General features: G+C 46.5%; 9 protein-coding genes across 9 annotated transcripts; 5 read left to right on the top strand and 4 right to left on the bottom strand.

Moving 5' to 3' along the window:
- Window positions 1–337: 337 nt before the first annotated feature.
- Window positions 338–1,030, top strand: DFL_004864 (uncharacterized protein; the record flags this gene model as incomplete). The annotated part of the gene is made up of 1 exon (XM_067634031.1): window positions 338–1,030. One exon carries the CDS (start codon window positions 338–340, stop codon window positions 1,028–1,030), a length of 693 nt encoding a protein of 230 aa, XP_067492140.1.
- Window positions 1,031–2,575: 1,545 nt separating this feature from the next.
- DFL_004865 (uncharacterized protein) lies at window positions 2,576–7,910 on the bottom strand (the record flags this gene model as incomplete). The annotated part of the gene is made up of 11 exons (XM_067634032.1): window positions 2,576–3,046; window positions 3,101–3,286; window positions 3,351–3,846; window positions 3,908–4,076; window positions 4,139–4,370; window positions 4,433–5,515; window positions 5,572–6,655; window positions 6,713–6,820; window positions 6,883–7,148; window positions 7,208–7,496; window positions 7,555–7,910. The coding sequence occupies 11 exons, from the start codon at window positions 7,908–7,910 to the stop codon at window positions 2,576–2,578; spliced, it is 4,740 nt and encodes a 1,579-aa protein (XP_067492141.1).
- Window positions 7,911–9,010: 1,100 nt separating this feature from the next.
- On the top strand, window positions 9,011–11,612 carry DFL_004866 (uncharacterized protein; the record flags this gene model as incomplete). Its single annotated transcript, XM_067634033.1, has 5 exons — window positions 9,011–9,026; window positions 9,094–9,251; window positions 9,317–9,588; window positions 9,648–11,220; window positions 11,286–11,612. The coding sequence occupies 5 exons, from the start codon at window positions 9,011–9,013 to the stop codon at window positions 11,610–11,612; spliced, it is 2,346 nt and encodes a 781-aa protein (XP_067492142.1).
- A 225-nt stretch (window positions 11,613–11,837) lies between these two features.
- DFL_004867 (uncharacterized protein) lies at window positions 11,838–12,978 on the top strand (the record flags this gene model as incomplete). The annotated part of the gene is made up of 3 exons (XM_067634034.1): window positions 11,838–11,919; window positions 11,976–12,016; window positions 12,085–12,978. The coding sequence occupies 3 exons, from the start codon at window positions 11,838–11,840 to the stop codon at window positions 12,976–12,978; spliced, it is 1,017 nt and encodes a 338-aa protein (XP_067492143.1).
- A 144-nt stretch (window positions 12,979–13,122) lies between these two features.
- DFL_004868 (uncharacterized protein) lies at window positions 13,123–14,195 on the bottom strand (the record flags this gene model as incomplete). The annotated part of the gene is made up of 2 exons (XM_067634035.1): window positions 13,123–13,988; window positions 14,054–14,195. The coding sequence occupies 2 exons, from the start codon at window positions 14,193–14,195 to the stop codon at window positions 13,123–13,125; spliced, it is 1,008 nt and encodes a 335-aa protein (XP_067492144.1).
- Window positions 14,196–14,219: 24 nt separating this feature from the next.
- On the top strand, window positions 14,220–16,126 carry DFL_004869 (uncharacterized protein; the record flags this gene model as incomplete). The annotated part of the gene is made up of 7 exons (XM_067634036.1): window positions 14,220–14,268; window positions 14,396–14,429; window positions 14,665–14,709; window positions 14,767–14,779; window positions 15,029–15,069; window positions 15,597–15,737; window positions 15,817–16,126. 7 exons carry the CDS (start codon window positions 14,220–14,222, stop codon window positions 16,124–16,126), a joined length of 633 nt encoding a protein of 210 aa, XP_067492145.1.
- A 3,836-nt stretch (window positions 16,127–19,962) lies between these two features.
- Window positions 19,963–20,607, top strand: DFL_004870 (uncharacterized protein; the record flags this gene model as incomplete). Its single annotated transcript, XM_067634038.1, has 2 exons — window positions 19,963–20,198; window positions 20,433–20,607. 2 exons carry the CDS (start codon window positions 19,963–19,965, stop codon window positions 20,605–20,607), a joined length of 411 nt encoding a protein of 136 aa, XP_067492146.1.
- Window positions 20,608–22,664: 2,057 nt separating this feature from the next.
- Window positions 22,665–23,630, bottom strand: DFL_004871 (uncharacterized protein; the record flags this gene model as incomplete). The annotated part of the gene is made up of 2 exons (XM_067634039.1): window positions 22,665–23,337; window positions 23,497–23,630. 2 exons carry the CDS (start codon window positions 23,628–23,630, stop codon window positions 22,665–22,667), a joined length of 807 nt encoding a protein of 268 aa, XP_067492147.1.
- A 1,543-nt stretch (window positions 23,631–25,173) lies between these two features.
- DFL_004872 (uncharacterized protein) lies at window positions 25,174–25,445 on the bottom strand (the record flags this gene model as incomplete). Its single annotated transcript, XM_067634040.1, has 2 exons — window positions 25,174–25,372; window positions 25,435–25,445. 2 exons carry the CDS (start codon window positions 25,443–25,445, stop codon window positions 25,174–25,176), a joined length of 210 nt encoding a protein of 69 aa, XP_067492148.1.
- Between the last annotated feature and the right edge of the window lie 1,200 nt (window positions 25,446–26,645).

The raw sequence follows: 26,645 nt of genomic DNA on the forward strand, positions 1-26,645 counted from the left end.
CGATCCCAACTTCTCCCGTTTCCAAGCGCAGGTTTTCTTGCAATGTGGTTTTTGCGATGGTAAAGGTGGCTAACGGCTGGAACTGTCGTTTGCGACCACAGCACTTCCTCGGCTTCTTGGATCTCAAAGTCGGCGCAGAACTTATCTTACTATGCTCGTTATTCAATAAAGCATCTGGCTTCTATGGCTTGTTAGCCATCTTTACAGGCAAGCTCTTGTTAACCCGTCCCCTGTTGGCACATGGGCATGACGTTTTAAATCGGCACGCTGACGGAACCTAACCAATCGCTTTTTTTTTTTTTTTTTAGGCGCCGAGATATCTGCACTTCAGGTATCGATGTATATCTACTCCGCCCTCGCCGTCTTCTTCATCGCATGGGCCCAACCTCACATCCGGAAACGTACTCCATTCCCGAACATCACCTTTGGCTACTGGTACCTAATCGACTCCATCATCAATGCCACGTACACCACCATCTTCGCTATCACATGGTTTATGGTCATCTCGGAACCTCGGAGGTCCGCCTTCACCGATGCATCCACGGCTCCAGGGGTTGGCGACTCGGGAAAGATGATTGAGGATATTTCCGGGCTTTCTGGTGGTCCATTCAACCCTGCCGGGGGAGCCGACGGAACCGACGCTGCAGCACCCTCGTATATCGAAACGGTTTCCAGCGCTACTGCATTTGATGCCTTTGCCAGCGGTCTGAACCAGCCAGAGTCCATGACTAGTATGACTATCATTGCTGGATTGTGGATTGTCCGCGCTTATTTCTGCCTCGTCGTGCTCGCCTATGCCCGACAGGTTGTCAGGGAATCCGCCACCCCATCGAATCCACCATTCACCGGCAGGAATGGCGAAGGCCTTCAGGGTACTATCGGACGGATGTTGATCAATGTTAATAGGAGATATTGGGAGGGACCGATTGGATGGTCGACGAGACAACCTCAAGCCCAACCAGCCCCGACCCGGAAGTTCAGGAAAAGCCTTGACCAGAACAGGAAGAAGAGCGATAACATTGCCGTCTAAGTTAGGTTATTTAACTTAGAGGGAGCTCGCTCTTTGGACTCTTTGCATAATAATGTCTCTGGAAACCACACATCGATGGTGAAACATCCTTCGAAATCTGGTCTTGGCTCATTGGACCCTTTTTTATTATTAATAATAACAAACAATGCATTTGCAGGTTTTTGTTCATCACCGGTGCCTTCGAGTGGAAGGGGGTTTGGAAACGGAGTCTCACTCTCGCTTTTAGTCATATTTTCTTCTTTTTCATTTTCTTCGTTACACCCACCTTAACTCCTTCTGATTGAAGCGACATATTTTTTTTTTTCTCTAGTCATTGCTTCATTGGACTATTGGTAGATTGGATGGCGACCTCTTTTTTTCCTCTTGTTTTTGCAACTTGCAAAGCGAATAAATAAGAATATACTTTGTGTAAATCTTTCTTTTATGGTGTTTTCAGACAAATGGGAGAAGGGGGTAAGGCCTGTTCTAGGAGTCCCACACTCGTTTTTTATATATTTTTTTGTCCCCATCTCTCCTCCTCCTCCTGGTACGAGTTACTTCTACGGCCGTAATCAATAATATATCTGTTTCCCTTTCTTTTAAACGAGATATTTGGCTATATCGCCTTTGATCCTGTATAGCCATCTTTTTTTACTGCGCATGCAACTACTACTGCTACAACCTCACCGTATCATCGTTCGTTCGTTTTTATTAACCATTACCCGTTTGATGGTATAAAGGTACCCGGCCTGGAGCTGAGGAGCCTGGGGGTGTATCGACGGGTACCCGGTACCGGTTCGGAAACAGCCTTTCTCCGCCTGTTATAATTATAGCTGGGGCGGAGGCTGTGGTAATGCTAGTAATGATAATACCTTCGGTTTTCCTACCGTATGAACAAGGCATGATCTATAGATATAGCTTTTATTGCAATTGTAAACATTCTCGCCCTTTGGTTTATAAATTCACATGACTTTCGCAAGTACTGCTCGGGAACAGCCAACTTCAAATACGATTTTCCATTGCATTGTTGAGAAAGGAGAAGCAAAGGAGGATGAAAGAAAGAAAGAAAGAAACCCCCATGACATCTTCCTCCACCACCTAAAACCGATCACCTCCGCTTCATCTTTGCTGGTTACTGGCATTCTTTCACTACATATCTCGAACAGCCAACAGTCTAAACGCCGGCGTCGTATGCCAGCTCTAATACCCGTCAATAATATCTACCTGACCTACCTACCCAGCCAAAATGCATTGTGAAAAAGAAATAGAAACGACTTCATAACTTTTAAATGAAAAACAGGAATCTCAACGAAAATTCCAGGCCAGCTTACCTCGCCAAATCAAAAGACCTGGAACCTGCACCCTACTGCCCGAACCAGGATGTCAATGCCTGAGACATTAATATTCTGCACCCGACGGTAGAATAAAGACGACCTAGGTCAATCGATAAGTGAATGTGCCATCCGGGAATATGTGTCGGGGAAAAAAAGGAAACTCTATTGTAAAAAAAAAAAATTCGAAACGGAAAAAAAGACTCTTGAAAAAGAGAATTCAGTAAACAAAATGTTATGCTTCCATATTCTCCTCTCCAAGCGCCCTTTTCTCCCTCTCTTTTTCTCTTTCCGCCGCCTCGGCCTTCTGTATCTCAGCGCAGGTGCACGTCTTCCGGAACTCAGCTACCGACATCGTAGCCAATTTCTCCAAACTATGTTTAGCCGCGTTGGTTCTCGAGTTCTTTTTAGACGAAGCTCTACCCTCTGCCAGAATCTTATCGTGGAATATGACGGCGCTTAAAACGTAGCTCTTGTCACGATCCTTGTACTCCTTCGAGAAGAAACGGAAGTCACTACATCCAAGCTCTCCCATGCGAGTAGTCAAGTGAGTGACCGGGTGATTGCTGGCGAAGGCATCGAAGATAGACATATCAACGAAGAAGGGACGAACGTGGATGCGGAAAAAACTAGTGACGACATCGTAGTTGAAGCCCGAATCAACGAAGATGGCACCAATGTAAGCTTCCAGGATATCGGAGAGGACCTTTTTATATTCAAAATTAGTTTTATATCAATCAAAAGAATTCCTATTCCGTACCTTAGGTGGCTGCTTGACATCGACCCAGTAGTCAACAGAACCGTTAGAGGCGATTCGAGCCTCTTCGATAAGCTGCACATATTCCTGAACAGCGGAATTGATATGGGCGCCCATTGCGCGAAGATGAGTGTGGAACTTGAGCTTAACCGACAACGCTCCTTGGAAACGGTTGTTGATCATACTCATCTAAGGTTATTGAAATTATGGTTAGGAGCTAGAATTAGTCCATCCAAGGATGAAGGATTCCTACCTTGTGTTCCGTCAACCATTGGGGATCTTTACCAGGGAATCTTTCCCAGAGATCTTCAACGCAGGCCATATCAATCAAAGCATCGCCCAAAAACTCAAGTCTCTCGTAACAAGGGATCTTCTCCCACATAGTCGGGAAAGAAGGGTGTGTGAACGCAGACCTGAGTAATCGGGGATATTTGAACTTATACCCCATGTCTCTTTCGATTTTGTCTGCAAGCTCTTGCTGGGATGCGTTGACGGGACCGGTTTGGTATTCAGGGAGGGCGTAAAGAGAATAGTACTCTTTGAAACTGTTGACACGGTGAATGGGCTTGTTGACGAGAGCGGTCACCATGCGTGTGGCCATATCAAGCCCGCCGCTGCACAGCGACGCTCCAATTAGCGCCTCGCATACATCTGCCACCGACTTGTTGCTCAACCGATGGGTTCTTTGCGATTCGGTTTTCCCTACTGACTTTCCCTTAATGAGTGTTATCATCGGGTACCATAGGCGTCTAAATTAATCGTCAGCCAATCTGTCCTCGATACATCATACTTTTCCGAGAGAGAACGAACCTGGAAAAACCTTCGGTTTGAATGTACTTGTACAACTCGAGCTCAATAGCACGCTCGTAAAGACTCCTGTTGCAGACGAGCACCATTCTTTCGACATGGTAAGCAAATTCATTCTGATCAGGGTTAGTAGAATACAGAGCGATAGTCGTTCCGAGCTTCAAGAAACAATCTACAACGGGAGGAAATATCAGCAGCAAATCTATTGGAACGGACAGATCTTATTAAACCCACCCCCCAAAAACTCAAGCCGTTCGTAGTTGTTCACCATGCCTCGACGCTTATTCTGCTGCTCTTCCTCGTGTTCATGTGTGTTATCCGCATCCTTTGTAATTGCTTCCAAAGCGAGTTCAAGATCCATTTGCACATCAAGAAGATTGCAGACATCATAAGCTTGAAGGTAAGCATCGATCCTTGTGATAATTGCCGGGAATAAGAGCCCCATTGTACAGAATTTAGCTGGCAACTATGAGATTTCGCTTTATTAATTACGATCCCATACATTGAATTTGTTCGAGAGCTACTCACTGGAGATACCCTGAACGGGGAAGGAACGACGTAGGCCATGGTATTCTGTGTTTTTTCTCGCTCGGTTGGCCTTTCGAGGAAATTGAGGCGGTGCAAGACACGTTCAGCGATCAGAACCGGTTGGTCTGGGGGAAGCTCTCCGACCCATCTCTGCCATCCTTTCTTCCCTGCCGAGTAACTGTAATCGATGATGCTGGATGTGTGTGGGGCATTCGATGCACCCTCGGGAATCGGATCATAAGGGTGGTATTTTGGTTCGTGATCGAGGATATAGAATCTGCGGGAGCCTTGTCGACGATCAATCACGAACCTCCCAAAGTAGAACTCTGGGGGCGTAGTCGCGAGGTCGAAAATCTCTTCGGGGTTATTGAACACATTCATTACGAGCTCCCAGTCGATCATATCGTCAATGGAAGAAGCGGGTGTGACCGTTTTGTTGAGCTTGATGGGGAGAACCCAGTATGGGAGTTTTTCCGTCTGTATATCGAATTCTTTGTTGAAAACATCAATAAAGAAACGAGACGTAAACTCGTTGAACTGGGCGATTTTGTTTCCATCACAGTTAATGGGCTCGTCCATTGTGACACAATCAACGAGTGACTGACCGCCACGATCAAAATAGAGTGTAAACGACGGGAATTTAGGAAGTTTCTCTCGAGTTGCAAGGCATATTCCTTGACTTGGTTTCTCGAGTTGATTTGGATGCCGTAGGGTAAGACAAGTAGCCCAAAGTTTTGTTGGTACTGGGGGTTCTTTGCGTTCCCAAAACGACGGCTTGATCTGGGATGGGTAGGAGCTCATTTTGTGAGAGTCAACTGCGAGGCGAGCATTCGCCATCATAGGACGAAGCTTCTTTGTGTAGATTGGCATGAGATGGTCGTCCAAGTGCTTGCCTTGGTGGAGTTTTTTGCAGGCCTCGAAGGCCGCGTGACGCTTTGCTGCCCCCTTGGATCGAGCGGTATCACCTTGGACGGATCTGATGGGCGATATTTCAGGCATTTTGACTTCACATTTGAAGCCGTGGCCAGGTTGGGGTTGAACAGCGTACATGACATGTTCACTCGCCAGCCCTTCTTCAGCGCCCTATTTTTCAGAGTTAGTAGGGCATATAATTTAAACATTGACCCGCCGTAACTTACTAGATGGTCCGCAAACTGGTTTAGAATTTGCATACTCGAGTTCAACGTCAATTTCGCACCGGTTTCTGGGACGATATAAGCCATATCATCGGTAGGATCGGGTCCGAAAACCTCAGACGGAGCCTGTTTGTCCAACAATCTATCTTCTGGTAGCTTGCTGCAAAACTCCTTCATGATTTTCTCGGCTTCCTGGCCGTCTTGTACTATCCGTTTATGTGTCCAATTATTCTGTTCAACCATATGGATGTAGGTCGAGGTAGCGTGTCGAGCTCTGCCACGGGATTGGACATATTTGATCATAGTATCGTAGAGATCGAAACGGATCACCAAGTTACAATCCGGGATATCCAGCCCCTCTTCGGCCACTGCGGTTGCAACGAGACAGTTCGTAACACCCTTTTTGAAGCGATGCAGCGCAAGAGTTTGTGCTCTGAATGTCATTCTGTCGGTTCCATGTTGACCACTGCTCCCAACCAAGATCCCCAACCTGATAAGGTGGTCCCTTCCATGCTGTTTGAAGATTTTCTTAAAAATCGCCTGTATGCACTGTGCGGTGTGTCGTCGGGTAACAAAGATGATGCATTTGTATTCAGGATGCTGGTCGAAGGCGTGTACCAAGAAGCGTAGCAGGATAAAGAGTTTTGGACTACAAGACCCCGATCCTAGACTTGGCTCCTGGAACTCGTGCGCCTCTACGATAGCTCTGGCTTCCTTGATCAATTGAATCTCCTTGTCAACATCTTCCAAATTAAAAGCACTGCCTTCTCGTTGGCTGGACGCAGAGTTCGTTCCTGCTCGACGTTCTTGTCGGGCAGACTCTAACTCGGTCAATGTGATTTGCCAAATAAAATCCGAACACCAAGGGCCCAGGTCGCGGCTAGCGACATTATCGATAAAGCCGAATATACTAGAAAGACATTTGGTGTTTCGGTAGGGTGACAGCTTCGTATTGAGCTCTGTTACTACTGGGGTTGGAACCCCTTGGTATTCAAGAGTCATTTCCTCAGGTCTGGGTAGGAATTTCCTCATGTACGCTGGATCACTCGTAGTACAGATACGACTATGCATAAGACGCTCCAGTTGCCTGTATGCCTGTGTTAGATCAGTGTGATATCGGTAGGAACAGTATTAGTTCACTTACTGCGCGGCCTTAATGGGATCAACACGGGAGTCAACTGGGGAAGCTGTCATTCCGAATATACGAGGTCTGTTTTCCTCGTTCTCTGTCTCGTAGAAATCCCTCATGATTCTAATATATAGATAGTCAGAAATGGTGGTTCCGAACTATGAAAGGCACGGATGATCAAGTACCTTGCGTATGCATGCTGTTTCTTCGTGTGGTGACATTCATCGAATATCAAGAGACAGATGTCACTCATGCGAATGAAGGAATGCGTCAAACAGTTCCAAAGAATATCTGCAGTTGCGACTATGATTCTGTCGGATTTCAACCTGGCGTCCCATTGTGCTTTGGTCCATAGGTCTGTACCCATATCCCCACAATACTTCCCGATTTGGGCATCCAAGTTGCATTCCAAAACCGCTGCCTGTTGGAAGACTAGGGTGACGGAGTTGACCTAACAACAATGTCAGTAAAGGGGCTTTCCTAGATGCAGGAGCGGTTGCAAGTACGTACGAGGAAAACGCAGACTTTGGGCGATTTGCCGTTCTTTCGTTCTTCGAGCTCCAGTTCAAGCATCCAGCGAATAAGGAGGGTGGCAATTAGGGTTTTGCCAGATCCTGTGTCTAGGACAGCTATGGTATTGTCCACCTTGGCTTTCTCGAAGAGTTCCAACTGATACTCTCGGGGATCTGTGATAATTGCCTTCGCAGTATTAGAGAGCAAGTCCTTGATGGATACCAGTTCGTTATCCTGGGTCTGTTTCTTTGGATTGGTCTCAATATCGTAGGCTTTTTTGGAGAACCTAAAACCTATCTTTAGTACGAGAGTATCGAACTGACTATTTTGATAGGAATGCATACCATTCTTCGAAAGTCTGCTTTTGCTTAGCCTTTGCTATACGTTTAGTCTGAGTGATGACGACAGCATCATCAGGGTCTTCCTCGGAGTCGGAGTCGATATCAGGCTCATGGCCTTCGTCGTCAGAACCATCGTTCTTATCTTTAAGTTCTTCGACTTGAGATGCCATGAGAGATTCCTTGAATTTAGATTCGTCTTGATCCGGCAGCAGGCTATTACCATTAGGCAGTCTAGCCGCAAATTCACGAGCCTGCTTATCTAAAATTTCATCTAGCAAGTTGAGAGGCTCTCCGGGGGCATCGAACATGAGGACATCGGATTGCTCGGATTGAACCAATTCTGTCTGTGCAGGCCCCATCGTGTCGGTATGGTTACAGCGGAACCAGGCTAGGGTTCTGCTGAATTAAACCAGGCGGGAATAGTTTAAGTATGCAATGAAGCAAATACAATGATTGATGATAATGAAGAATAATAATATGGTGATGAGTAGAAGAGTAGAGAAGGGGAGAGGGAGGTAGAATAAGAAGGAATAAAATGCAAGGTCTATCTACAACAACGCCGTTCAATTACCTAACTGCCCTGCACGATCTGTCCCTAGAATCCCCTAGAGTTCCCTAGTCGTCCCATACTAGCAGCGGGTTTGCATTGAATTGACGGGGATATCTGCAGGTTGTTAGGTTTTTTTTCGCCCTCTTTCTTTCCTGCTGTGGACCTGGATTGAAGTTGTTAATAGTGCTGGGTAGTCTGCCTGTTAGTCCGGTAGTGCAGAAGCAAATGCAAATGCAAATGCAGGCACCAATATCGCCGGGTATTATAAACAAAGCTTATAAAATATATATATAATTATAAAATTATAAAATACTAACTCGAGAAAGTAATCTGTGATATTAAGACGGGAAGATAAAAAGAGAGCGGAAAAAGTAGCCGCTGGCGGTAATGCAAGATATGATTGTTACAATCACCTTCGAGATTCTTTTCATTGTTTGTGCCTCGACAACGGCGCCAACACAGCTGCCACTGCTACCTACTGTGGTAGAGACTCGAGGGGCCAAGACGGCACGGTTAGCTGCAGCCGCGATGATGCTTTGCTTTCAGGCATTCTAGATCCTGTCGAGGCCCTGATGATACTGTGATTGGCTGCCTGCGGTATTCTGGCGGGGCAAATAGGACATCAAGCCTGAAGTTGTGTTAACTTTGGGTGGTCAGCTGTCCTGTGTTGCTAGTCGTCCCCCTAAGAAAAAAGCAACGTTCGCAGCCTGGCTCTGAGCACACCTGACTCGTTCGTCACGAAATCTACATCATTCTTTTGATCTCATCGCGTCGCCGCCGAACCGCTATCTCGCCAACATCCGCTACCACACGTTGGCTAGATCCCATACTATCGCCATTTGATCCTCCCGTCGTTGGTATTGGTATTGGTATTGTGATTGGTATTGTCCGGCTTTTAAGCAATCGAAGATGCCGGTCGTGAAGGGTACGTGTTTTCACCCAGACACCCTTTAAAATCTTTTCGCAGCACACGACTCCTAACACTTATATAGGTGGTGTCTGGACCAACGTCGAGGATGAGATCCTCAAGGCCTCGGTCTCCAAATACGGTCTCAACCAATGGGCACGTGTGTCCTCCCTTCTTGCACGAAAGACTCCAAAGCAATGCAAGGCAAGATGGCTGGAATGGCTGGATCCCGGTATTCGCAAGGTACGAAAGATCATTCCACACCGACATCTCACATATCACGAATCACTATCTAACGTAAATTGCAGATCGAATGGAGCAAAGAGGAAGACGAGAAGCTTCTGCACCTTGCAAAGTTGATGCCGACACAATGGCGAACAATCGCCCCTCTTGTCGGCAGAACCGCTACTCAATGTCTCGAACGATACCAAAAGTTGCTCGACGATGCGGAAGCTAGAGAAAACGAAGAGCTAGGCCTTGGGGGACCAGATGGCGCCGAAACATTGGCACCTACGGCCGATCAGGTCAGGAAACTCCGTCCCGGAGAGATGGATCCTGACCCGGAGACGAAACCTGCTCGGTATGTGGTTTCACTCAGTTTCCCTCGGGTATGAGAGTCCAATTGCTAACTTTAAGCAGGCCCGATGCCATCGATATGGACGAAGATGAGAAGGAGATGTTGAGCGAAGCACGTGCCCGTCTTGCGAATACTCAGGGCAAAAAGGCAAAACGAAAGGCTAGAGAACGACAACTGGAAGCATCACGACGGCTAGCGGTCTTACAAAAGCGACGTGAGCTGAAACATGCTGGTATCAACATCAAACTCACCAATCGGAAGAAGGGCCAGATGGATTACAATGCCGACATTCCATTCGAGAAGAAACCGGCGGCTGGGTTCTACGACACATCGGATGAACAAGCAAGGAACGAGAGAACTCTACAGGCTTTTGATCCGAGAAAGGCTGTCGTGCAATCAAAACGAAAGGGTGATCAGGACGATGACAATGATCCAAAGCGTCGGAAGAAAGGACAGAATGCGGATGTTCAGGCTGCGAGAAAAGTTGCCCAGCTTCAGCGAATCCGGGAGGCGGAACAAATGAGCAAACGTCGGCAGTTGGTGCTTCCGATGCCACAGGTTGGAGATGCTGAATTGGAGGATATCGTCAAGATGGGCCTGGCTGGTGCAAGTGCCAATAAACTGGCCTCATCGAGTGAAAATGAGTCGACAAAGGGGTTGGTCGGTGATTACACCAACGTTATCAACAGCGGAATGCCGATTCGGACACCGAGGGCCCCTCCACAGGAAGATCATATTGCAAATGAAATCCGCAATATCCGGGCCCTAACTGAAACCCAATCATCTCTCCTAGGTGGTGAAAACACCCCACTGCATGAAGGCAAGGGAACCACTGGTTTCGAAGGCATGACTCCGAGAAGATCGGCCATTATTACTCCCAACCCTATGGCGACACCAATGCGACCAGGCATGCCTGGAGCCACGCCTCTTCATTCTGGGCACCCTGGCCAGACTCCCCTGCGTACACCCAGAGATACCCTCGCGATCAATGCCAACGGAATGGGCGGGTTCGCTAGTGAAACTCCTCGTGAACAAAAAATGAGACTCACATCTCTAAAATCCCAACTTCAAACTGGATTTGCAAACTTGCCCAAGCCCAAGGAGGAGAAATGGGAGTTTGAGATCGATGGCCCGGACGCCGAGGGTGAGGTAGCAGCTGAAGTTATGGAGGAGGATGCTGAAGAACGTGATGAACGATTAAAGGCCATAAGGGAGGCGCAGGAGAGACTTGAGTTTGCTAGAAGAACACAAGTAGTACAACGTGGCCTGCCACGCCCCACTGTGCTTGATATAGATGCTTTGTACAAGGCTTTCTCCACTAGCGGAACTTCACCAGAAGAGCTTATCCAAAACGAGATGTCTCTCTTAATCGCATCCGATGCCATGAAATTCCCAGTCCAGGGGGGGAAGGTTACTGGTGTCCCGAAATCTCTGAGTGAGGTAGAGGACGAGCATGTCAAGAAGGCACGGCTGGAGATCCTAGTAGAGTTGCCGGCCGACGTCTTAAAGACGATGAATAAAACTTATGAGAACGGGTGGGAGAATACTTACTGGTCCGGTGGACTCCCCGGGTTGGACGGGTATGGCGATGATGAAGAAGTGGATAAGAAGGATGCCATGAAAACCATCTTTGGTGTGAGTTGTTTTACAGCCTACAAACCTGCTTTTAGATACCCTACTGACCAAATCTACCTTTACAGGCCGTTCAATCGAACCTCATCAAGAACGCCGAGGCCGGTAATAAACTAGAAAAGAAACTAGGTTTGACTTTGGGTGGGTATCAAAAGCGCCAGCAGATCCTTGCGCAGAAGATTACAGAGGCGTATAGTGCCGTCCTGGATGCAAAGAACAAGCTCGACAGCTTTAAGACCCTGGCGATATCTGAGGAAGATACTATCCCAAGACGACTAGATGCCCTGAGATCGGAAGTTGAGTTTGTTCAGAAACGCGAGATGGAGGCACAAATGATGTATAAGGCAAGAAAGGAGGAATTGGAGAGCCTAGCGGCCATCAACGGGGCCGCATAAACGGATTACCTTATTAAAGAGATTGAGGGGGTGTGTATATGTGTATAGCATTTACGGCTTCGGGTTGGTATCATGTACTATTAGGTCTAGTAAATTGTAGTTGAAAATGGAGATGGCCGACGAACGGCTGTACCTGGAATTTGGATTTGTAAGGCTGCAACTCAAAACGGGCGCACTTTCGCCTCACATCGACATCCCACTTTCTCATTAGACATCAACTTCAAAATGGTCACGTTCCAACCACCACCAGAGCTTTCGCTCAAGGATCCGCCGAAAGTTGCACCGGAGCTTGTCGCGCCGGAGCCTGGTAAGCAATTTCGTAATTTTATCCCGGAGGCATCTTAATAACAATTTTGCCTACAGAGCATTGCCCCGGCCCGGAATCGCAGAATGCAGGCAAATCGGTATGTGCCATATACCCGAACATCAAAAAATCCAATTCGCCCTGGATTTGTGCTAAAGATAGTCCTAGGATGCCTGTGCCGGTTGTCCCAACCAAGCAATATGTGCCTCCGCTCCCAAAGGCCCCGATCCCGACCTTCCGGTCATAACCTCCCGCCTTTCCTCCATACGCCACAAACTCCTCGTCCTCAGCGGCAAAGGCGGTGTCGGCAAGTCAACTTTCTCGACAATGCTCTCCCATGCCTTCGCCTCTATATCCCCAGAAACCCAAGTAGGAATAATGGACATCGACATCTGCGGTCCTTCGATACCTAAAATGCTCGGCGCGGATAACGAAAGTATTCACGTCAGTAGTTCGGGGTGGAGTCCCGTCTACGTTGCCGATAATCTATGCTTGATGAGTATACAATTTATGCTGCCGAATCCCGATGATGCGATTATTTGGCGTGGAGCGAAGAAGAACGGGATGATTAAGAGGTTTTTGAAGGATGTGGAGTGGGGTGAGCTGGATTGGTTGGTGGTTGATACACCACCGGGGACGAGTGATGAGCATTTGAGTGTCAATACGTATATGCGAGAATCTGGTGTTAGCGGGGCAGTTGTGGTGACGACGCCGCAGGAGGTAGCTTTGTTGGATGTTAGGAAGGAAATCGACTTTTGTCGGAAGGCGGGGATAAGGGTGCTGGGAATTGTGGAGAATATGTCGGGCTTCGTATGTCCGAATTGCAAGGGCGAGAGTCAGATATTCAGGGCTACAACGGGAGGGGGTGAAGCGCTGGCGAAGGAGGTTGGAGTAGAGTTTCTGGGAAGGGTACCGTTAGACCCGAGGATCGGGATGGCTTGTGATTACGGAGAGAGTTTCTTCGACGCTTACCCGGATTCCCCTGCATGCAAAGCATTAATGGATGTCGTGGGGAAGGTTAGAGAATTAGTCGGTGATGGGGATACCGCTGAGGACGAATAGATGGCTTATACCACGAGATAACGGGCTTGGGAATGTGTAGGTTCGGACATTAGCATTAGAATGGCGTTATATTGCGGGTATCATGTCAAAGTCTATCAAATACAGTATAATTACATTCGCTATTAAGACGCTTCTTTACTTCCTTCATCCGGACATCTCAACATCCGTAGTTTCGCCCTTTGATGGGGGTGCTGTTCCAGTCTTGTCAACGATGAACTGTACCCTCTCCTTGGCTGCTTCGTTCAGCACTCCTCTCGCCGACCTCGCAGCAGCTATAGCTTCATCTACCAGCTCATCCATTTCCGTTGTTCCATTCTTCGTCCCTACTTTTCCCGATATCCATAGCTCACTAATCTCATCCCTCGCAGCCATATATCCCAAGACGCAGGTCGCTAATGGGGTCTTTCCCCCGGGCGGTGCAATAGCTGGGTCTCGCACATATAGCTTGTTGCTAACAAGATGCCCCTTGCCTTTGCCCTTCGAATTAGCTTCATCCACGAATGAAGTCGCGACCCCACCACTGACTAAATCGAACATTTCTATCCCTGCATCTGCTAAAGCTGCCGAAGCAGCGGTGATGCACCCAGCCAGCACAACTCCTAACGCCCTCTCCGATCTCCCTGCGTCCCAAAATTTCGTTTCAACAGTTGCCTTCCCTTCTTCGATGTATACTGTATTAACATCATCCCCTTCATCTTCAGAGTCTAGTATTGTGACTACGACCTCAATCCTACTTTTAGGGTAAAGTTCTCGTCTTATTGCTCCTACGAGGGCCTGGTATAGCCTGCTTCCCAAGTCTCGTTCTGAGGAGTCGCGGATGTATCCTCTGCGAACTGTGGATGCGAAGGGTGCGAATTTTACTTCGGTGGTGAGGATTGCTTGGGCGGCGAATGGGGTAGATGAAGTCCGTGGTAGCGGGCGGGGACCCAGAACGGAAACCGAGAGTTTCAGAGGCGCGATTTCAAGGAAGGAAGAACCCGTGACGGAAGAAATGAGACCCGTTCGCAAGACTATATCAGGATATCGGTTTTAGTATTTTCGATTAAATGTATCGATGTGGTAAGGAAGCTCATACAAATCTTGCGGATTTCATCTGGTGGTCTGGACGACTGCTTCGGTTTTACAGCCCCCGATGACGATGAAGATAGAAAGACCGGTGGTGTAGTCCCGTGCGAAGGCGGGTTATTTCGCCGCCTGTCTGGGGCTTTGGCTGCCATTGTGAATGAATGAAAATGGTACTGATGGAGGTCGAGATATCTCGCGAGATAGCGTTGGAGCAGGTGCTTGGAGGTTGCAGGGTATGCGCGTTGTGTGTGGTTGCACTTTTTTTTGTGATTTACTTGAGAGACAAAAAATTCCTTTTCTCTTTTTTCTCTTCACCATCAACCACATCTCAAAGACCGACTTCCCCTCGTAGACCGTAAAAACACCTCCGGTCTTCTCGCGAACAGGTATGAACGCTTCTCCTTGCTTGTTACTTTGTATTGTATTTGTTTGTTATTCATATGAGGAAACTTCTCACATATCACGTTCTGGCGAGCGACTCTCATCGCATTCTGTGAGCCATTGAACCAATACATGCACTACCATCTGATTATAATTTACATATTTATCTATATTGATTCTTTGTCTTTTCGATGCCATATGGGTTTATGGCGAGACTCGAACTAACGGAATCAATGACAGGTTCGTCTTAACCAGCAGCGATGTCGACAGCCGCTGCACGATCAGGTTCTTCACACTTCGAAGAATCTCATCTCGAGATGCTTGATTGAATATTGATCGAAGGCCACTATACTTGGTATGTAAAATGTTCTTATTAAGTGCCTATGTCCTTTGAAGAAGAAGAAAACATAATTTCATTGCCCCTCTTCCCTCTTATGATGAGAACCAAATCTTTATACAGTTCTGCTTCTGAACCATAAGCTGAAGCCAAACGATATACCAAACGATACAAAATCTCTGATCCTACCATAAATCAACTCCTTGTTCACTATGTCTATATTTGCATCTATTTTGATTGCAGGCATCGGCTAACCCTCGGGGAAAGTCTTCAGCAGTACCTCCACTCCACCATCCTCATCACATAAGGTTAGCCACAATCACCAAACTCTTCAATAACACCAGCACCGCCTATATCTATCATGATGACACCTTAGTCAATCCATTCGACGAATGCTCTCTCCACCCTGCACTCTCGCTCCATTAGCCTCACCAACCGGCCAGATGTCCCTCACCGGTACCTACCAAGCTCCCTACCCGACCATCGCAGTACTCTCTCGCTGTGGCTATGGGAGGACGGATAATATGGGAGTGGGTACTCGGATTCGAACCCGAGAGACTTGCGGGTTCTGAGTTAGACTTTATGATTCTGAAAGGTTTGGTTAAAGCGTTAATGGGTACCATAGTCAGAGCAAAACGCAGGGCTTTGTATCGGAAGCTCAGCCGGTTCGTCGGTCGTCGGGGAACGTCGGAGCTGGGTGTGTACGATCGGAGTGTATGAGCGAGGAGTAAACCGGCTTTTCTGATCTATCCACCATTATCACTGTTCACGATCTTTTACCGAAACAAGAGTTTTTATGGTTTGATCGGGAAGCTAATCGTGAATGATAAAATAGTTTAAAAGATGACACCTTCCTTTTCGGTGCAGTTGAAGGATGTTCAAGAGGCGATCCTACCCCTCCTTGTTCCTCCGGCTTCGACCTTCACCGCTCCTCTCCTCAACAACTTTGCGTCGTCACAAGACGCTTTGATGGAGAGTAACTCTCTCTTCACCGCAAAGTCGGATCTAGGCATCGTCCATGTTGAATTGGATGCTACCCTCCGGGCCCTTGCTAGAAATGTCGGAGCTGATGAGGCAGCAAAGGAAGATATTCCTGACGAATCTAAAACAGAGTTTGGAGCTAAAGACCCTGGGTCTGATACCAAGCAGATGCTAGAGCTCGCAAGGCAGGGTAGACTTCGGTCGAAGCTTCGAGGTTTGGCCGGTCAGCCTGATGGGCAGACTCGGAGCCATGTATCGATCACACGAGCTTCGAAGCTTCGGAGGGAGTTGTTTGACCAGGAGATTCAGAGGGAGGAGAAGGAGGCCTTGGAGGAATTCAAGCGGCAGTTGAGGGAGTCGGTGCTACAGTCGTCAACAGACTAGGAAGTTTACCAACAGAATCCGCGACGATTCCTTCTTTGATAAGCTTTTTATGGTTACAAGGTTAGAAGTCTTGTGAGGTTCCCCGCTTGCGGGGGTTGTAGCGAGACATCCCACTCTCCCCGATTACGGTGAGGGCAGCGGTGGAGTCTTAGTACAGCCTTCTTCCTTAGATATGCTAGAGGCAGAGGTCTGATGCCTACCTGCTAGCTTCTTATCCCTCAAGCTATCACATGTATAGATACATACTCCACAGACACAGATCTGAATAATACCAACAATCATAAATCTCTCAATGGTTGATTAGAGAGTCGCAAGACCAAAAACCAATGCGGCATTTTTCGTCTCCCGCTCGTTACATCGTTCACTCTCGGGTCGTCCCTGAAAAAAAAAAGGGCCCTAGAACATGATCTGCAGATGCAGGCAATAAGGGAAGTATGATTTAACGTTTTCCGGAGACGGGGGCATGTGCGAAGCGAGGATATTTCCTGAATTCTAAGGTTCTTCCAGTGCTTCAGTTGTTCATGATCGATATCAGGGATGGCTTGAGGTTTTTCCCTTTCACTCTAATCGTTCAGGGAGGCTATGCTTTGGCTTGGTATGTGGATTATGGATAATAATTGTGTCTATGGCATGCGTAAATGTGATGGCTGAGCTTAGGTTACGCTCCAGATAAGTTGTTTCAGGTCAGGACAGCTGAGTAATTTTCATATGGACTTCACGGATTTATGGGAGCCCGGGATGTGATTTATAATTAATCTACTAGTCTCGGTTCTCTAATTTACCATGCTGAAAACCTAGATATCTTCTGATGTTTTTAAGATTATTTTCGACGGATGAGCTAGGGAACTGGACTAAAACCTGATTCGGATGCAGATAAGAATCAAAAGGACCCTCTCAACGATCGATCCAAGCTGTTTGTGACCTAGTAGAGTCCCTGGGTATTGATATGCAACGATATTTTGTCTAGGTCTTGCTTTATTAGGATGGTTTCATCACAGCCCTCCTTCTTCTTCCGGATTGTGGGAATTGCTCCGGTTGGATGCAGTACAGCGGTGGCGGGACTAGAGAAAGCTGGGAAATGACGATATAAGTGTCAAGCTTGGGGGTTGCCAGTTTCGGTCAGCTAGCACACCACCTCGCGAAAAGGACCCGCAGGCTTTTGGTACCACGGACATTACTTAGATATTCGATGGAGATGCCACAAGACAACCGACAACCACTGGAGGCGCAGTTGGATGGACATGTGCATGCTCACTCTCGTGGGTGCACATGGCCTCTTTCATTCGGCTTGATCAATTCGAATTCGGATTATTCCAAGGTTGAGCGCCGAATTCGAAACGATGAAATTCGAAAAGGTTTTGTTGTATCACGACTACAACTGGCCTCGTGCCCAGCACTAAATCGGCCGAATGAATGAAGTCTTTCTCTGGGATCCCTCTTCATGCAAGTCTTTCGGCTTGTAATTGTGTGAAAGGAGAACTCTAAACGAAAAAACGAGCCCTGCCGTCTTTGGTGGTCACCACATGTATCGTGAGATCCAGCTGTAAGTACATTCACCTAGGGAGAGAAACAGTCGCCACCAGAACAAACAAAAGCAGCCAATCAAGCTAAAATGCCGAGCTAGTTAGCTAGCAGGATTCTGAGAATTACGGGGATGCAAACGTCAGAGGCGGAGATATAGCTAACGTTCTTGACCTCTTCCCTTTTTTTATTATGGGTGAAGTACTGCAGCTGTAGACTATGGTATACTGTATGAGTGTGTCGGTTGGTGACCTTGTAGCCGTTCGATCGATCGCCACCAGACCCACAAGGCCTCGTCCTTAGCCTTCTCCGCTGTAAATTGAAAACTGGGTGTTTGAATCTTGGAGAAAGCTATTTTTTTTACCATCGATCAAAATGTCTTCGATGTGATAGGCTGGGGTGTCTTGGCCATCCTTAAGCTTCCCATTCCCTACCCTGGAGGTAGCTTTTTGAAGATCGCGAGATAGGAAGGGTTTCCTTTCTTTTATTTCTGAAGTGAAGATAATCAAAAGAAGGGGTCAATGGAGCGACTTGCCAATTAATTCGTCGGTAAAATTGTATTTTCGGGTCGTCGGTAGTCGTAACCATGTTAACCATGGCCGGCCACGAGCAGCCGAAAAAAAAATGCGCTTCATGGGCATAACAGGCATGGAGATATGATAAATGATAATGCGGTGGTCAATAGAAGAGATATTGAGAGAGAGAAAAGGTACCAGTACAGGATGATATGTAGATTACTGTTGGTCCATGGTGCAATCATGTCATCGATAGCTGGCATCGCATATAATAACTGAATTAACCTTTGCATAACCTTTTTAACGATCGGTAAATCTAGCCTCTGCCAATCCACAATGAATGTATCGATAGGTACCGATGATGAAGAGAAGCATGCTCGGGAATTCGAGTCGAGGATTTGCAAATGCAAAAATGCGAAAGCCCACCCTTCCGTTCTGTCTTTCCCTGGCCTTGGCGGGGTATTTTAACCAGTCACCTTCGTTGTAGTTGGATGGTATACATGCATCATGCATGGATTGACGAAGCTAGAGAGAGGCGAGGCCGTTCATATGTAGGCACACCGTTGTGCTTGTACCCGCCAATTGCAGTTGTTTTGATCAATTGGGGTTAGATGCGATTGTACCGATTCAAACTAGTCACAGCCAGCATACGTACCTGTGTAGACCTACTAAGGCCGGAGGAAGGGCCAGACTAGAACGAGGTCCGAGGGAGCAGTTAACTGATAATGCAGATGCAGATGCCAATGCAACTGTGACTGTAGAGGTCAACGTTCCGAGGTGAAATAGTCAAAGAGGCTTCTAGGATGTTATATTATATGGTATTCGGGCGTTTGATATGGAGAATAGCAACGTTTGTCCAGCCGAATTGACCGACGGAATATCAGAATAAATATTATATTGTAGAATGGTATATTATATTATATCTCGACAGGAGGAAAGCAGAAAGAGGAGTTTTTTCTCTTGTAATCATCCTTCTGAGGATACATTCACTCACCCCAAACCTACACATACGAAGTATACTAGAAACCCTCAGAATACGAAATCACCAACTTCCGACCCATCGATTCAACCTAGACCGCCTCCAACATTGCATTGGAGCTACTTTCGTTTTGGACCAGTGCATACACCTCCAAGATTATAGACCCAAAGGTACCAAGCTAGAAAAATAAAAAAATAAAAAAAGACAAGGCCGCTAAGTCCCCTTCGAAGCTAGCCGGGTTCTTTTGGTTCTTTCTCCCCAGCCCTGACTAGATGCTATAGACTATCTGCTATAATATACTACCTAGTATACTACCTCCCTACTTTACTGAAGTAGGTATAATCCTTGGTCATGTCATGGTACAGTCACTACAGTCTCAGATTGGCCTCAGCATCTCAGCTTGCTTTTAACGCTTGTGGTGTCTATCCCCTCGCCAGACATCGGGACTATTTAAGTCCAGTCCTGGCCGGTCCTGGCCTTCTGTTTTCATTCTGAACTCTGATATTTTAATCGCACAAGATTTGAAAGTTTACGCACATTACCCGCAGTTACAAGTTACACCTGAAAGTCTATACTCGACTGCAAATATCACTTCCTTCTTCCTAAAAGCTTAAGCCCAGGTATGCACACAGGCCTCCTCTCCCTTCTTTAGCTTTATTATATATACTATTCCACCACTCTTCTTTTTTATTATCAATCCCTATAAAGCATCCCTCTCTTTCTCTTCGCTCCTCTTCTTGGGTGGTATATATACTCGTCCTAACATCCATTTGCCTACCCGTCCCTCGTCAACTCTGAACTCCCTAAAGCTGTCAAATACAATGGCAAATACCGCGCCAAAGATAGTACCAGAGGCCGGTCCTCCCCAATTCAAAAACGCCCAAGCTCTCGAAGAGCCTTCGTCTCCTGTCAGCCCTACCTACGACAACGTTCCCCGGCGAACCAGCGGCCCCACCGAGCCAGAGTTTGGAGAGCCTGGTTTCAAATACGATATGTTTGGTGCTGGCCGACCTGACAGCACCCTAGAAGCACCTATGGAACAAAGAGATAGGCGAATGTAAGGCTTCTTGAATACCCTTTTATCCAATTGCGTATCTTTTATTATCTATCATGATTACGATCATGCATATGATGTGTACCTCCCCTTGCATCAGCTGCAATGTAGTGTCCCGTGGAGACAGTCCCTGTTGGCAGCGAGCTGCTTTATTATGACGTCATGATGATGATGATGATGATGATGATGATGATGATGATAACTAACACTCGACTTTTTTTTTGCCTTCGACTATAGGTCAAAGGAGTGGGACGCTAGCAAAGTACCCCCATCCCGATTCCAGAAGCGTGCTGGCAGTATCCATGCTACTCCTCCCAGCCGCGACGGCCACATCGAACGCAACGACCGATCAGCGTTGTTCGAGAAGCTCAACAAAGGAAAGAAGGGAGAGCGAAGAAAGAGTCAGTCCTAGATGGATCGGCTGATCGGGAATTCGCCGGCACCCGCAGAAGGTCTGAGAGTTCTCTCATACTCTTCATTACCTTTTGGATCTTCTGGCGGCCGGGGGACCACTACGGTGCCACCATCTTTATCCTTCAAGTTTTTTCTTCTCATCATCATTATGTTTTGTCAATACTGTTCCACAAGAGTAGTTATGGCAAATGAACATATAAGAGCGGAGACAACAGTACCTTTTCAGTTTCGTGCTTTGTTTCTTTCTTCCTTTTCTTTTTTTGGTGTTTGAAACCTTTTTTTTTTTACTTTTATTGAATTAACGTACGCTGGCCTTATTTTTTTTACGTCTGCTATCATTACCAACGGAGCAAAACAACAGGAAGGGATTTGACGATTCCGGGTTTCGGGGTCTGAATGCTTTTTATGCATTATGCTACAACTTTTTTCTTTTTTTTTCTTATTGGGGCGAAAGTATTACCACTCCCAGAAGGCTATTGTCAGATAGAACATATTCCGAAGGCCCCCCCGTTTAATGTCCCTACGGGCCTTTTCTCCTCATTTGGATTTTCATCGATGGGAGGGATTTGATCATAACACTCCTGGGGGATTACAAGAGGGACAAAGAATGTACTGTAGAACTAATAGCTTCGAGGAAAAATTGATCCTAAGGGGATCACCCAAAAGGAAAGCATATCTTTGATTAAGATTAAATACCATACATGTGATGTAAGGGCATCGTGAATATTATGAAATTAATTAGGATATCCTCCGTTTATAAGAAATTTGCCCGGTCCTCCTCTTTATAATAAGAATCCCTGCGAAATAAGACACCGTGGACCATGTTTAGTATCCTTTAAAATCCATGGTCTCGCATGGATTGAGTACGTCCCGTGTACTCGATGCATCCGTCGCGGCTGCGGCTGGTGCATGACCTTAGCCTTTCGCTGTATTTTATATATCAAGTGAGTATGTATCAGTCGGTTACTCTTACGTTTCTTTTTCGGAGGGATGAGTGGAGGTATAGATTACCAAAGGGAAGGCTTTGGTGGAGTGTCATTGTCCCGAGGGTATGGAGACTTTGGAATGGTCATTTTATGTTCCCTGGGGTTGTACAGGGGAGGGAAGAAGATACTAAAAATGAAGAATAAATGATGGTGATATTATATTTTCTATCATCTAGGTACGAGGAAGTAGATCGATAATCATCTGTGTAATCACATCGCGATGTTGCCGGTCATTTCCCTCTTGGACCGCCTGGCTACACTGGAACGGCGAATGAATGTGAAGAAAAGGTTGTCTAAGTTTCTTCAAACTTTCTTTAAGCGGGTTTGCTATAATACGTTTTTATTACTATCGTGGAACTTGGTTCACGAGTGTTAGGTGGAACGATTGTTTAAGGGTTTTCATTCAAGATGAGTGAGCGAGCTGGAGCTTTCTGCTCGGCGGTTTAAACCTGTAGCCAGGCCTTTGGAGGGCGAGTTCGGAAGGTTAGGGAATTATCTTTAGGTACATGTATATGTGATTATGATCGTGGGTGGTTGATGTCGAATCTCTAGATATTTTGTATCGATATTAATAGGTGGGTAGATGGTTGTATAGGGGTATCATCAGGCATGCTAGAGGGCTTGGTAGAAAATAAGGCAAGATAGGAAAATAAACCAATGGAGAGCCAAACGATAGAATAAGCAAATGGAGAATAGGTCAAAGATGTAAGATGCTCAGGAACACTAAAAAGTCAGAACGAGAGATGGGCCAAAAACATAAATACAGAATATTAAAAAGGGAATTATTTATTAAACAAAAAAAAAAGTAAAAACGACACTTATTTTAGCTCCACCCCACCCAAGAACGCAGAAGGGTACGTCGACAATGACCTACCTGCCCTTCTTTCCTGAACGACCGGAGGCCGAGGAGGCCCCGGGGCAATATTCCCCAGGAACTCCTGGCACTCCGGATCGTTCAGGAAGTCCAGGCACTCAGGGTCGTCATCGACGTACCCTTCTGGGTTCCTGAGCTGGTAGTTTATAGTCTCCCCAGCCGAGAGACGCCCGATGAGGGCAGTGATCTGATTGGTCAGATCACTACCTTCCTGGCGCTCCGGGGCGGGGGAGCTAGGACTGACCGCGGGATGGGAGTTGGTTGACGGGCAGTGGCGGCGGCGGCGGCTTGAGAAGATGGGGTGGCCGGCTTCGTTTTGTTCTTGGCCTTGAGTTTGTTCATACCCTTGGCCTTGTCGGTTGTTGTTGTGGTGGTGGTTGGCTGGTTCTCTTTACCAACCGGGGAGGGAGAGGGGGCGGCAGCGGGAGGGGAGAGAATAGAGGCACCGGCAGGTTTGCCAGCAATCTCCTTCTTGATGGAAGCGAGAGATTTGGCTTCAGCATCGTCGCGGGCAGGGGCTTCCCCTTTTCTCTTGACTTCCCCTGCCGGGCAGGTGGTAGCGAGCAACGACGTAGCAGTCTTTGAGTCCATTTTGTACTTGCTTTCTGGGCTCAGTAAGAACGAGAGGTATCTCCTTGACTTGCTTGGCGGCTTTGCTGGTGACTTTGCTGGCGATTTTGATGGTGAAGAATTGGTGTTTGAGAGAGGAGTTCCAGAACGTGGGCTTTCTGGGAGAGGAACTGTAGCTGCAGTTTCCGTGTCTGTCTTTGAAGCTCGGGCAAAGGGAGATGGCTTGCGAAGAACAGTTTTTGTCTCTTCGGGGGTCAGACGCGAAGCAAAGTTCGTGAAAGATTGCTTGATTTTGTGACTAGAAGGGTAGGAAGTCACTCAGTAAGAAGTGGATGGAAGACGGTGGGCAGCAAATAGTAGGTAGATGGAGGATGAGGGAGTAGAAGGAAGATGCTTAAATAGTAGAATGTTAGGGGGAGGGGGCGTTCTGCGTTGATATAAGAAAAACTAAACGTACCGCATAGAAGGACCACCGGGGCTAAGAGGAACCCCATTGTTTGCGTTCTCTTTGTTATTCTCATCAACAACGTTGATTCTATCATTCGAAGGCTCTTCAGACCCCGAGTCGGCTCTAGATTTGGATCGTAGCATCGTGAAATGATAGGTTTTGGTGGACTGAGGTTATGGTGGAGATGCTGGAATGATTAAGATGTGGGTGAAGATGATGGTTGCAATTGATGAAAGATCGAGAAGAAGGATTCAAGGAATGGGAGGACTGTTAAGGCGCCTGGGAACTAGGCTGTTGGTGTAAAACTCCATGACGTATTATGACTTTTGACGCTCTTCACGGATACATGTGATATCTGATATACCAAATGTCTTAAGGCAAGCCTCAAAGTGGCACCGGGGATGAAATGAACAACTTACTTCCAAATTAACATTTATATTCAACTAAAATAATTGTAAACTGGGAGTTACAATAGTTTCTTCTAACGGGTGTAGGAATATAGAGGCATGAAGACGTCGAATCTCAAGATCTTATGTGTGTAGGGGTCTCGGGACTTTACTTTATATGCTGGACTAGTATATGGGGGATTGTGTTGCTGAGAGCAAAATACAACATGTGAGGTCAGCGAACCCCAAATTGGTGGAAATCTATCCCCCGAATTTATGGCCAAATACAACGTCAAATTCCATGAATTTTAGTTAGTAGTTAGAGTCGCATGGATACGGCTATTCGATATATCAAAATTTCATGAGAATAGGGTGGCTAGTTCTTTTACAATACGTTGTCAAAATGGGGACCGGGTGGTGGTTGATCAACGTTGATGGAGGTGCTGACATTTCGACCTCAAAAATAGCCATGTGACCACAGTATACGCCGAGATGGCAACGCAACAGCCTCGATATCACCACCGCAAGAAGGGTCTCGAGACTACGATATAACCTATTTTCATGGGCCCTTCTTGTGTTAAGGGGGGTCTCAGACTAAGATTCCGCCCTCCAAACTACGCTCCTACCAAAATCGAAATCCATAACCACGTTACTAAATTTGGTAATTTCAAGTTGCGCAGAATGGCCCGAGTTAGACGATTCAAAATATGCCCATTTTATGTATTTCGTAAGCTCCGTTCATTCACAATATGGTACCAAAGGAAAATCTCGAAACGATTTTATATTCAGGGGTTTTGAGCTCCAAATTACGTGATATGTATTTCTGGTCATGTGATTGGGTTTCGGCTTTCTCTTTGTAATAGCCATTGCGTCATCCATGTTCGACGTTCTCCAGCCTAACTAGCACCGTCTACGGACGACTTTTATCCAATGTTGCAACTAGTCTCGGCCGTCCCAACCCATTTGTCTCGTACCCAGACCTGGTCGCCAACCCACGTACATCTACAATATTACTGAGGACGCCCTGATATAAGTGCACGACATCGAATAACATAAAGGCGATAGACAGAAATTCGCATACGCGTATACGTTATCACTAGTCCTTTAAGTTCACCCTCACGCTCCATTCCAGATGACATTGATAGGTATCTTAATTCTTGCCCCCCAAAATACAGCGGTAATACAAAAGCTGGTACCCCAGTAATGCCATTTCTGTACCCCATGATTTGTTCCATTCTAAACCAACATTATCACTCGTCTATTGACATCCACACGATGATATGTTTCTAAGCAACCCTTCTTAATCCGACTTGGACTCCTTAGTATCCTTCTTATCTTCCTCCTTCTGCGCACCTTGGTTTGCTTTCTCGCCAGCCTGGGCTTGCTTTCTGGCGGTATCGTATCTCTGGGCTTGTGCGGCCATTTCTTGTTGGACTTCTTCGTTCGGGATGACGGGACCTGGGTTTGCGGTGAAGACTTGTGCGGCGGCGGATTGAGTTCTGTGGTTGTTAGCGAGATCTTTTAGTTATTTGAGCATACGTGGGATAGTGGAGCAACATACGACTGATCCATTATGAAATGCTTGTGAAGTATGATATATGTATATAAGTTTTGTGTAATATTCTTTAACGACGGAATACTCGAAGTTTGGTTTTGAATGGACTCTCGAATATTAAACTGTAATAATGTAATAAGAGTATCAGTTGAGAAACTTGCGTTTTAGCGAGATAGTATTTGCGGGGGAATAAGAAGGTTTTATATTGTGATAAACTTTTTTTATTTTTTCTTAGTAATAATCGACGGGCCCTGAAAATAGATTACGCCAAAATGAGATCATGATCCAGAATGAGGTCATCGCGTCGATACATACTTTCTACCGCGTTGTGGAAGGTTACACACACACAAAGTTAGACTGTCAAGTGTTGGATTTCAGGCCCGTCGCTATTTGACGTCTTTCTCGAATTCTCTAGCCGGCTATAGCTATCATGTTACTGGCAAAACAGATGGAAACAAAAAAATTGTAGTAACATGCTGGGATTATACGATATTTGCCAATGAGAGGCCAATATTTGCCCTTCGAACCCGTAATAATATCATCCCCTCGCACAAATTAAATGTCGAACTAAGCTAAGCTGTGATATGATATCCCTATAAACCCCAAGTTCCATATCGTATTTACTTCTTCTTAGCACTCCTAAGCTCCATCCCTTCTCTCGGCTCTGCAGTAATGGCGGTGGCGGTAGTGGCGTAGTCGGCTGGGCCTTTTCTGCTTTCGGTATTTTCCTCTCTATCTGTCCCTTCCTACGTTTCAACTTTGCGAGTTCTTTCTCCTCTTCCTCGGTCCACTCGGCTACGTTTCTAGGTTTTATTAAATATTACTATCATACTTACAAAACTTAATACTATGTCTCAAGGCTTATACATACACTGCCCTTCGGTCGTGCCTTTTATTCCTTCTTGTGGAGTAGAGCGGTGCCTTCTGGGTTTATGAGGACTCGAAATCGATCGATATCTTGATATCAAGGTATCCCTTCGAGTATTTCTTAGGAGGGGGGTATCTGGATACGAGACCACTAGAACTCGAATTAAAAGTCGTCGAGGAGAACGAGACTCGAGGGTGAAGAGCTAGCTAGCTTGCAGATAGATAATGCTTTTCTTGCTAACTACAGCTGTCGCATCGGTGTTACGGAAATCATGTCGACTGTTAACCTCGAGTCCGGGAATGTACGGATTCTAAGTCACCAGGCTGCTCTACTACGATTAATCGTATCG

The sequence above is a fragment of the Arthrobotrys flagrans genome (assembly GCF_004000055.1).
Source record: "Arthrobotrys flagrans strain CBS H-5679 chromosome Unknown unitig_0, whole genome shotgun sequence".
NCBI lineage: Eukaryota > Fungi > Ascomycota > Orbiliomycetes > Orbiliales > Orbiliaceae > Arthrobotrys > Arthrobotrys flagrans.